At 66.7% G+C, this 10,917-nt stretch overlaps 1 protein-coding gene across 1 annotated transcript; it reads right to left on the bottom strand.

Annotated features, from left to right (window-relative positions):
• Nucleotides 1-827: 827 nt before the first annotated feature.
• On the bottom strand, nt 828-10,852 carry CTSD (cathepsin D). Its single transcript, XM_035013584.1, has 9 exons — nt 10,681-10,852; nt 8,577-8,736; nt 6,552-6,675; nt 5,957-6,075; nt 4,431-4,657; nt 2,521-2,643; nt 2,012-2,156; nt 1,828-1,926; nt 828-1,747 (listed from the first exon to the last, which is right to left on the bottom strand). Exons 1-9 carry the CDS (start codon nt 10,746-10,748, stop codon nt 1,580-1,582), a joined length of 1,233 nt encoding a protein of 410 aa, XP_034869475.1. The 5' UTR covers nt 10,749-10,852; the 3' UTR covers nt 828-1,579.
• Nucleotides 10,853-10,917: the final 65 nt, after the last annotated feature.

The raw sequence follows: 10,917 nt of genomic DNA, 5'->3' as shown, positions 1-10,917 counted from the left end.
CCAGGACGGTGACATGGGTCATATTTGCCATTTCCCTTACACCTGCAGGGGGTGGGCCCCAGGCAAGAGTCCAGAGCCGCTGAGCCAAGGGAATTCTGTCCCAGTGGCTCTCAAGCTCCTGTTCATCCCCTAAAACCTCCTGGCTGTGTAGCTGCCTCTGGGCAGGTGAGCCCAAGCACCCCTCAGCAAACTCCCAAGAGGCCAGATCCCCAGGGAGGTCACTGCAGCCTGAGGGAGTTCCTAACTGGGATCCCTGAACCCGAGACTACAGGCCCCCGGCCTGGCCTGCTCCATCATCAGCTTGCTTTGCAGACGGCGTTCAGGTGCTGGCCAGGAGGCCCAGGAGGCAGGCTGCCCCCTCACCATCAGCCTTGCACAGGCTCCTATCCTAGGCTCTCATGGGGTGTCAGGGGGGCTGCGGAAGACCGGGTCCCTGCTGCTGGTGGAACATCGTAGGGAAGCATGGCAGGCACTCACCTGGACCACTCCCTGAAAACCGTGCTCAGTGCAGGCCCTGGCAACCTCGCCCAGCCCCACCCTGCAGCCTCCCACCAAGGCCACATCCTGCTGGTGGTCACTGCCCCAAGCCTCTGGGCGAGCCAGCCCTCCACCGGTGAGGCCGGGCAGCAAGCTAAAGCCCCCAGGGTCCCCTGTGCAGGGCAGGGGGGCTGGGGTCTGGGAGCCAGGGCACCTCCAAAGCTTCTCCCCCTGCCTGGCTGTGAGTCAGGCCTCGGGAACAAGGGCCTCTCACCAGCCACACCGGCTCCTTCCCATGTCCAGATTTAGAGCCGCCCTTCCCACCAAACACAAAACACGCCAACACAGAAAAAAGAGGCCCAAACAACTGTATTTTCATGTCAACTTTGGCTCCCGGTCGCTCAAGAGAGGAGCAGCTGCAGAGAAGGTGGCACCAGGCCCCCTCCTCCCCTTCTTCCCTGACCCTGGACCAGCGAATGCCCTCCTGGATGGGGTCGAGACCCAGGATGACCCCAAGGCGTCACAAGGCTGGCTTTTGTCTCTGAGCCCCGACCCTTCCAAGTCCTTCCTGCTTGTCCTCAGGTCTGAGCTGGCCCCTTCCTTGCTGGGCCCACACAGGAAGATAGGGGGGCCGGCAGCACCCAGCTCTGGACCCCAGGCCAGGTGGCAGCGGAGCCCAGAGAACAGCCTGGCTCGGGGTGGGGGCTCAGTCCAGAGGTCCTGGCTGGGCAGCCAGGCCCCTGAGACACAGGCTGGGGGCGGGTGGGGGAGGGTGGTCCTGGGATGCGCAACGGATGGGCTGCCAGGCCAGGCTGGGCTTCCAAGGTACTGAAGGGGCTCCACACTCTGGATCAGCCTGCTGGCTGTCCCGCACCCTGCCCCTCCATTAGACAGACACACGAGACAGGCAGACAGGCGGGCGGCATTTGTGCAACCAGGGCTGGGGAAAACCACAGAATGAAACGGCAGGCCCGGCAGGCCGGCGCCTGCTGAGCTGGGTTGTGAGTGTGAGTCTGAGCGTGAGTGTGTGTGGCAAGGGCGGCCGGGAGGGCGGGGGTGGCTGGCCTCCTGCTGGACTCCTTCCTCCCCAGCGGGCGGGTGGCTACAGCCTGGTGGCCTCGGCCAGGCCCACGCGGTTCTGGTCCCGGTCGAATACAGTGTAGTAACGACCGATGAAGACGTCACCCAGGATCCAGAGCGGCCCACCGGGCGGGGGGATGTCCATGCCCATGAAGCCGCTCAGACAGATGGTCTTCCCGCCCTGCGACACCTGGGACGGCCACGGTGGTCAGCACCCTGCCCGCCGCCCCGGCCGGCCAGCCCGCCCCCCCGCCCCCGGCCTCCACGGACCTTGAGCGTGTAGTCCTCTGAGGACAGCGTGTAAGGATCGCTGCCCAGCTTCAGGGTGACCTTGGGCAGGGTGGACACCTTCTCACAGGGGATCATGTACTGAGGGAGAGAAGACGGAGCAGCTCCGGGGCAGTGTGGGGGGCAGCGGCTGGGGCACCCCGCCCAGGCAGCCCAGCCCGCTCACCTCGCCCTGGATCAGCGGCACGGCCCCGATCGCCTTCTGCAGCTCGCGCACCTCGTCCACGGGGCCCACAATGAGGGAGGTGCCCGTGTCCAGGATGGCCTCGCAGCCCCCCTTGCACAGAGTCAGGCTGCTGCCCACATCCACCCTGCGGGGGAGGGGGTGTGAACACCCGGGCCTGGGCTCGCGCTCAGGGTGGGCCGCGGGGGCGGGGGCAGTCCTACCTCCAGGCCGCAGCCTTGCTGGGACCCTTTCCTCCCCTCTGGCTGTGAACAGAGGTGGGCTGGGGGCTCAAGAGGCCACGAGCAGGTTAACTGCCAGCCTCCAAGTCTCGGGCAGCAGAGAGCCAGAGCCCAGGGGCCAGGAGCTCAGCTGGGCGCCAGGAGGTGGCAACGGACGCCCGGGGCCAGGGGGCCCAAGGGCCATAGCTACCCAGCTGAGCGGGCGGCTGGGCGGAGCCCCGCACACCACGCTCCCCCACAACCAAGCGCGGCCCCCCAGCTAGCACTCACTGCTCCATGTGGACCTGCCAGTAGGCCTTGCGGGTGACGTTGAGGAAGGACAGGGAGCCCTTGTAGTACTTGGAGTCCGTGCCGCCCAGCATCAGCTCACCCCCAGGCTGCGCGCCGGGGTCCCTGGGAGGAGAGAGGGGCGGAGTCAGCTGCATTTGCTCCTCAAGCACAGCCGGGTGGGGGGGCTGCCCACCCCCACCCCCACCCCCACCCCATGCGTCCAGCCTGACCGCGGGCCCGACAGGCACGAGCTGGGGCCACGTCAGAAGGGGTGGGTGGAGCTGCAGAGATGGAAAGATCCAGAGGGGGCATGAGAAGGGGGAGGAATTCCTTCTCCTTGAGGAGCGGGGCTCTGATCCCACGCTGTGTGGCCTACAGGCCAAGCTCCTGCTCAGCCAGCAGAGGGGCCCGCTAGCCGGGGTCAGGCTAGCGGGCGACAGGAAAGTGAAAGCTAGGAGCCCAAGGAAGGGGACCACGTCTGCCTGAGAACACACCAGGGAGGGCTTCTGGGAGGAGGCACTGGGCAGCGCTGAGAATTGAGCCAGCTCATTCCTGCCCTGGGGCCTTTGCATCTGCTGTTCCCAAGGATGCCCTCATCCTCACCCAACTGCTCCCGCGCCCCCTTCACCTCTCAGCTTTCCTGCACTCAGCCTGCATGGCTGGCCCTGCCCCGGCCTCCAGGCTCTTCTCCAGACTTGGCATTTGAGCTCACCGCCTTCTTCCCGGCCGGTCCGCACGCAGCAACACCAGGCCAAACCCTGTCCTCCCCCTACGACCGGCGGCCTCCAGCCCTCCCCCCAGCCTTCACCTCCGAAGTCCAGTGTGGAAACCAGAGGGCTGTCTCCTGTCTGCTCCCCACCCGCAGCCCTGCCCCTCCGCCGCCCCCCCCGCCCCCCCAGGAAGCCCTGAGCCCGGGCCTGGCCAGCCCCCTGCGTCCTCTTCCCCTGACTGCCCACCCTGGGCCTGAGGGCTCACAGGGACAGACCCCACTCCGTTCCCCAGCGTGCGGTCATCCAGCCTCCGGTGGGTGGCTCTGCCTCAGGCAGCTGCTGAGTATTCACCCCCGAGGGCAGCACCCCCGCCGAGGCCAGGAGCTGGGCAAGAGGAGAGGCTTGCGGCCGGAATCAGCCGGAGTGCCTGGGGCTGGACCCTGAGGGGAAGTGGGCCTGTGGGGTGAGGAGGGGGCGTGTGGTGCAGTGACCACCCGTGGTCGGTGGGCCGCCCACTCACACGCAGCCCACACCTCTGTCCTCGGCACACCCGCATCGGGACCCCTGGCACCGCCCTGAGGGGAGAGCGAGGGGCCCCTTTTCAAGGGCACGGCACACTGGTCACCCACCCTTCCGTGTGGGGCAAGGGCCACTGGGACAGTCGGCGTTGCTGCCAGGGACGGATGGTGGGGGCCACTCTCCACCCGGGGTTCCCTCTAGCAGCGTCTGGCCTTCAGGCCTCACTGGGGTCACCTCCCCTGGAAAGCCCCCAGGCCCCTCACCTCCAGAGGCCCGACCACAGACTGCGGCTCATAGCTCTGTCCCCTCTGGGCCATCAGTGACTCAGGGGCCACATTTGCTCACCGTCAGACCCAGGGAAGGCCGGGCTGAGGACCCGGGAAGAGGAGCTGCCATGAGCCCTGACCAGAGTCTGGTTCTCCAGGAGGGAGGCCCACTGAGCGAGACCCTGGGCCCACAGCCCGAGCCGTTCCTGACGGGAAACCCCAACCCCAGCGCCTGCCCAGAGAGCCTCCTGCTCGTCTGTAAAAGGCTGGCCAGTCCCCACTCCGGTCAGAGGCCGCAGGTCAGGAGCCGCGGCCCGGTGCCTGGAGGGTGGACGGGGAGGCGGGCAGCTGCATGGAACTGGGAGGAGGGGTGAGGTGTGGGGAAGAGACGGGGCCTGGGCCCCTCCCACCCCACCTGTTCAGGTAGAAGGAGAAGATGTTCTTCTCCACCAGCTTCTGCTGCATCAGGTTATCAAAGACGGGGAGCACATTGTTGACCGAGATGCGGGGGTAGGCCATGCCCAGGATGCCATCGAACTTGGCCGCAATGAAGGTGATGCCCGGCTGCTTGATGGCCTCCCCAAAGGTCTGCCTCTCCACCTTGATGCCAGCCAGGCTAGACAGAGCCGACTTACAGGGCACCTGGGGGGCGGGGGGGGGGGGGGTCAGTGGGCCACAGGAACCACGGAGCCCAACCCCCGGGCCCTGCGTGTGCACGCACAGCGACAAGCCCCGTTCAATCGTCACCCGCCACCTTGCACACAAGCCCAGAAGGGCTGGCAACACTGGGTAGGACACAGCAGGGACAGGGACGTGGGAATCCATGGCTGTCAGGACATGGTTTTCATCCGAGTCAGCACAGACAGGTGGCCTTCGAGCTCAGCTCTGACCTCTGGCCCGGGGCCGGCTCCACCCAGGCCTGTGCCTGCCCTTGGGCTACTGGAACCCCATGACCCAAGTCAGCAGACTCAAGGCCACGCCACCTCTCCCCCACCGCAACCAGGCGGCGGCTGACGCAGAGCAGGATGTGGGGAGAAACGGCTGTTTGGGGCTGACACCCTGACACTGAGAAAAAGAAAGCGTGATAGGCAACATACTGTTTTGGGCCCACAGAGATCAGGAGGCGGAGACCCCAAGAGGGCAGGTGGATACAGGGGAGGGGCAGTGCTTCTGCAGGAAGGTCCCCAGCCACTATGGCCCACTCCACTGTCCAGACAAGGGACAGACAAGGGGGACACTGGTTGGGCATGGGCCACACCCTGCCGCCTTCCGGTCCGGCTGGGGATGGAGGGCTGGAGGCTGGGGGGCCGGGGGCTGTGTTCCACTTTGCTCCCCCGCCCCCAGGACTCCCAGTCCGGACCCTTCCCGGTCGCTGCATACCAAGAGGTCACACAGAGGTGCGGGCAGAACCGTCCAGGGCCTGCCCATCCACCTCACCCCAAAGATTCTCTGTGGCAGGCAGGGTGCCTGGATGGCCCTCCAGTGTCCTCTACAGGGGCTCCCGGCGCACCTCTGCCCTCCCCGACCCCAGGTCCCCAGCCAGTGGCGGGGACCCCGTCCACAGGGCCTAGGCCTCAGCGCCCAGCAGACACCTCCAACCCAAGGCATCGGAACAGAAGCCAGCCCCCCAACTGGTTCCGTGACCCCGGGAGGAGCCTCACCGTGGATCCCTCCCCAGGTCCCGGTCCCAGAGCCAGGCCCCCAGCTCTGGTGGGCCCACTTTCCCCTACAGCCCTCCCGGCCGTCCCCCCGCGCGAGCACACGCGAGTGCACACACACGGGGCCAGGCCTGCTGCCCAACCCCTGTGCAGCCAGGCCCACCAAGCTCCTCCACAGTTCCCGGCTTTGGCTCTGGCTCAGCTGCGCAGCCCTGGGGTGGGGCAGGGGCCACCAAGGCCTCTGAGTGTCCAGGGCCCAGGAGCAGCCTCGCCCCAGACTCACCGACACGGTATCCTGGCTCAGGTACCCAGAGAGGCTGCCCGAACCGTAATGGATGTCGAAGGAGGTGCCGTTCTTCACGTACGTGCTGGACTTGCCACTGTTGTACTTGTGGTGGATCCCTGTGCCGGCCCAGAAGCCCAGAAGCCCATCAGCCCGCCGCCCCAGCCGGGCCCCGCCACCCGCTGCGGAGCCCCCCACCAGCCATGCTCCCAGTGTCGGGGTGGGCCTGTGACCCCAGGCTCGGTCTCAGCCAGCAGTGGTCTGACCTGGCTCGCCCCATCCCCGGCCACCTTGGTCCCAGCCCGGACGAGAAGCAAGGCTGGCATGAACAGGTTCACCCGGAAAGCGGGGTGCCCTGGGGCGGGGCAGAGGGGCCAGGCCCGTCCGGTGTGCCCGAGAGGCAGAGCAGTGCACTGCCCAAGAAAGGCTGAGGCCGGCCCACTGAGGGCCTGAGGCCTGCCCTGCTGGCCCCACCTGGACTGGGGACGGGGCGGCCCCGCGGCCGGGGGAGAGCATGCACCCACGTGAGGCGGCGGCTGGGCCCCGTCCTCCCCACCTGCCCCCTCCGGCCGCACGAGGCAGCGCTGTGACTCACAGCAGGCGATGTCCAGCAGCTTGCAGTGGATCGAGGGGACCCACAGGTTGGAAGAACCAGTGTCAAAGACCACCGTGAAGCACTGTGGGGGCGTCCCAATGCCGATCTCCCCGTAGTACTGGGCCTGAGCAGGGGAGCGGGGTCCGTCAGGGCCGCCCCGGGTTGTCCTGGGACCCAGACTTTGGAAGGCCCAAGCCAGGCGAGGGACACCCAGGGTCCACACGTGCTCCCGCCCCTCCCCAGCCCTCGGTCCTTGTACCCGGGTGCTTCGGGGGGTCCCGCCTGACCACGTGAGCTTGGAAGACCACCCCACTTGAAAGAGGAAACCAGCGGTCCTATCGGCTTGGCCATCCCTGAGCCCTGGAAGACCCTTCTGCCCCAGGGCCCCAGCAGGGGAGACTTCCTCCCACAGTGGGGGCCACGTCAGGGCTTGCCTCTGGGACCTCCTTCCCACCCTGCCCTTGCCCCACCGGGCCAAGCCTGGAGGGCTCCCCGGTAGAGGCATGTGGGCGGCCGAAGGCAGGGGGTACACCCTGGAGGCCGGAAGTGTTAGCTCAGAGTCTCTCACTGCCTAGACACTCTGCCTTCACTACCCTGGGCCTCAATTTCTTCATCGGTACATGGCGGAGGGGGGAGGGCAACCTGGGGGAAGCCCCGGGTGCTGATCCACGGCTCAGGTGAGCATGAAGGGGGCACGTGCCCCTCTGAGCCTCAAAGGGAAACCCCGTCTTTGGTGCTCTCACAGGTCAGAGGACACGGATGCTTGGACAGGTGTGAGCTTGGGGCCACCTGAGCCCTGCCTGCCTGCCTGCCTGGGCGTCCCCTTCTCTGGGGAGGGAGCCCGGGCCCCAGGTCACCCAGGGATTCCAGCTCCAGTGCCTGCGGGAGTCTCTCTCCTGCCACTTGGCTCCAGGAGAACCAGCAGCTGCTACCTCATGACCTAGCAGAAGTGTCCAGATTTGGGGGGCTGGGGGATGACTCAGCAAATCTCCGTGTGTGTGTGTGTGTGTGTGTGTGTACCCACACAGCTTGCACTAGGGGATCAGGAACTGGTCAGTCAGGCCCACAGGAGGATGCCCCCACCCCCCAGCCCAGTCACATGCCTCTGAGGCCACCGCTTCCTGGCACGGCTGGGTCTCTGGCCAGACAGGACAGAGGGCACGGAAACCTGTCCCAACCCCAGGTGGACCGGTGGCTGGATGGCAGCAAGGAGCTAGGTCCCCACCACTCGGGGGCAGGCCACGCAGAAGGATGCCAGCTGGGCAGCCCCAGAGGTGCCAGGCTGGGTCCCAGGACCTGACCCCCGAGCTAGGACCAGGCTGACCCAGCCCCAGCTCGGTATGGGACTTACAAGATGTCCCACTTCCGAGCCTGTTTGCCCCTCAAGGAGCACTGGGCATGATCAGTGCTGGCTGCTGATCAAAGAGGAAGAAGGGAAGGAGGCAGGACTGGGTCAAGGGTGGCGCCAGGCCTTCCAGCAGGATAGGCAAAAACAAAAAAGCTCCAGAGCCCTTAGTTACGCCTGGGCAGGCAGGCCCAGATGACCCGAGCTCAAGGACCCCACAGCCCCTTGGGGCCTAAGTTTGATTTAGGCTCCTCCGCACCCAGCTGATGGCCCTGGGCCCAGCTCGCTTATCTACAGACGATAACCCTGTCCCCCATGCCCACAGGCTGGCCTCAGGAACAAGACAGCTCCTGACATCAGTGATGGTCAGTGGTACGCAGGGGGAGAGGTCACGGAGGAGCTACGGGCACCCCAACCTGCCCTCCCCGCCCCCACAGGGGGACACAGGTGGGAGTGCTCAACTGGGCAGGGGTAGTGGGAGGGGCACCCAGCAGGGCAGGGCGTGGCTGAGCAGAAGCCCTTCCCCCCATGGAGCTGGTGAATCCTGCAAAACCCTGGGTTGCTGAGCTGAGTGTTTGCTGCCTGCTTATGCAGAACCCTTCTTAAAAGCCGACGGCTGTCGAAATCAGTGTCTGCGGTCCACCCAGCCCCAGCCCCAAGAGGACGACCCCCATACTCACGTCCATGTAGTTCCTGAGCATCTCCGGAATGGGCCCCCCTGTCACACTGGGCACCCCCTGGGCATATTTGGAAACGGGGCCCTTGGCTATCAGATCTTCCACGGGGCCCCCCAACTCCGACATGGTCCGGCGGACAGAGGTGAACTTGTGCAGCGGGATTCTGTCAAGAGGAGGGAAGGGGGCTCATCAGGGCTCGCCTCCCCCTCCACCTCTGCACCCTCAGCCACCGGGGGGTCCAAAAGCACCTCCCATCCCTTGTCCCCACTCTGTGCCTGTGAGGTCTGTTAGAGTGTCGCTGTCCATCCGTCACTTCTGCCCGACGCCCTCCGAGGGGGCCCGTTCACCTGCCTTCTGGATCTGCTGCTCTCCGCGCAGAGAGGGTCCCCACTTCCCTGTCTGGCCTCCTGGGCTGGCTATGCCTGGCCATCAGATGGGACTTCGACGCCACCACCTCTGAGAAGCCCTCCTTGGCCATCCTTCAACGTGACCCTGTTACCCTCCGGGGCCCTCACAGTAGTGAATTCATTTCCTGCTGATGCACCCTCTGTCCCCATCATGGTGCAGACCCCGGGAAGGCCAGGCCTGCGCTGGGGTGCTAGGGGTCTCTGCCTCTGGCTGTGCCTCCCTCTGAGATGCCCGCGGCCCCCACTGACAGCCCCTGCCTCCCGGCCTTGGCGGTCTGCCTGGGCAGAAAGAGCATGGGGTTGAGGTCAGGTGGCCTGGTTCTAGTGTGCATGGGGTCCCCTGGCCTGGATCCTTGGCTCCTGGGTTTCAACTTGCTCCCAGCTCTGACAGTGCAGGTGGGACAGGCAGGCACCCCTGAGCACACTCCAACACTTGGATGGAAGGTCCTCCCAGCCAAGGGGACTTGGGAGTTCAAGGTCACAGCTGGCCCTTCCTGGCATGCCAAGGGCATGCTTCAGGAAAATGGGACTCTTGCCTAAGACCTGGTAGGCTGTTAGAGTCCAAGGTTCTTGCCTGGGGGAAGGGGACACGCCCTCCAGTAACCCAGGAAGGTGGTGCCATCAGTCCCACAGGACCTGGAGGAGGTGTGAGGAGCTCTGGTTTGGCTGCCCGGCCCCAAACAGCCACAGACTCGGCTCCCCACAGCCATCCAGCCCCAGAGAGGAGGCTTTTGGGCGGCACCAGGGTAGGCGCAGCCCTGCAGCTGCCTGCCCACAAAGACTCCATTTGGGGCTACATGCCCCCGAGCCACAGCCCGTGCTGAAGCCCACGCAGAACGGCCTTTTGGCAAGGCTGAGTCCCACTCGGCCCCCAGCCAGCTCCCACGGCTCTGTGACCTCACCCACCTGCCCACAGGCAAAAGGCCCACAGCAGAGGGGCAAGGATGCCTTCCCAGGCCTGGCACCAGGGCCCTGGGGGCAAGGGTGGGTGCGGGACCAGAAGGGGCTGGCCCACTGCACCCCTCCCCCACCTGGGAAAGCAGGCTGCCTGGCAAGAGTGGGCGGGTGGGGGGTGGCGCCCGTCCTCAGCCTGGCTGGCACAGCATGGCACAGCCCCGATGCTGGCCCGGCGGATGACGAGCTCACCTGGTACAGGGGGACAGGCCCCTGGGCCTGAGGAACGTGTGGTCCTCACTAGGGCAGGTGCCAGTGGGGAAGCCTACTGCAGCCGGGCCACTCACCCAGACCCTCTCCTTAGGCTAACTCCCTTCCGTCTCTGAAACACTCGGGGCTCCTCGGGTCAGAGGGTCTCCCGCCGGAGCGCTGTGGTCAGAGCCCCCCGGCACAGACCAAGCGCGACCACGCCCAGCTCACAGCGGGCACAGGGGGAGCCAAGCGGGAAAGCGGCTCGCAGGGACAGGGGCTGTTGGGGGCCACCTGGGTCTCCTGGCTTCCGCACGGTGGGCCCTGGGTGCAGGCACCGCGATCCCACCCGCCCTGGGGAGGCTCGGTCAGCCTGGGCCTCAGCCATCCTCCCTCCTGCAGCCCCCTGCCCCCCCCAGTCTGACTCCATGGCGGTGGAGAAGAAGGGTCGCCGGCTGGCGGGGGCCCCGGGGGAGGCCGCGCGGGCGGCACGGCTGCATTCCAAAGCGCGGGGCGAACGGAGGGCGCCGGGGGCGCACGGGGTCGCAGGGCCTCACCTGACGAGCGCGGCGGCGGGCGCAGCCAGCAGGCCAAGGACGAGCAGCAGCAGACCGGGGGGCTGCATGGTGGCGGGGGCCGGGGCCGAGCGGAGCGCCGGGGGGCCGTGCGCTTATAGCCGGGATGACGGCGCAGTTGGCCGAGTCAGCTGACTGCACTGTTTGCACCGGGGCCGGTCACGCGGGCCGCGGCCGGCGTGCGCGGGGCGGGGCCTGGGCGGGGCGCTCCGGGCCGGG

Source organism: Mirounga leonina, unplaced genomic scaffold (genome assembly GCF_011800145.1).
Source record: "Mirounga leonina isolate KUSES-001 unplaced genomic scaffold, KU_Mleo_1.0 Mir_166, whole genome shotgun sequence".
In the NCBI taxonomy this organism is placed as follows: Eukaryota; Metazoa; Chordata; class Mammalia; order Carnivora; family Phocidae; genus Mirounga; species Mirounga leonina.
This window is presented reverse-complemented; position numbering and strand designations above follow the sequence as displayed.

Excerpts from the sequence above, each read along its gene's own strand:
- CTSD (XM_035013584.1), bottom strand. The coding sequence starts at position 10,748 with ATGCAGCCCCCCGGTCTGCTGCTGCTCGTCCTTGGCCTGCTGGCTGCG. Across the intron at positions 6,676-8,576 it reads TGCTCAGGAACTACATGGAC|GCCCAGTACTACGGGGAGAT; the intron begins GTGAGTATGGGG and ends TCCCCTGCTCAG. Across the intron at positions 1,927-2,011 it reads TGCCGCTGATCCAGGGCGAG|TACATGATCCCCTGTGAGAA; the intron begins GTGAGCGGGCTG and ends TCTCTCCCTCAG.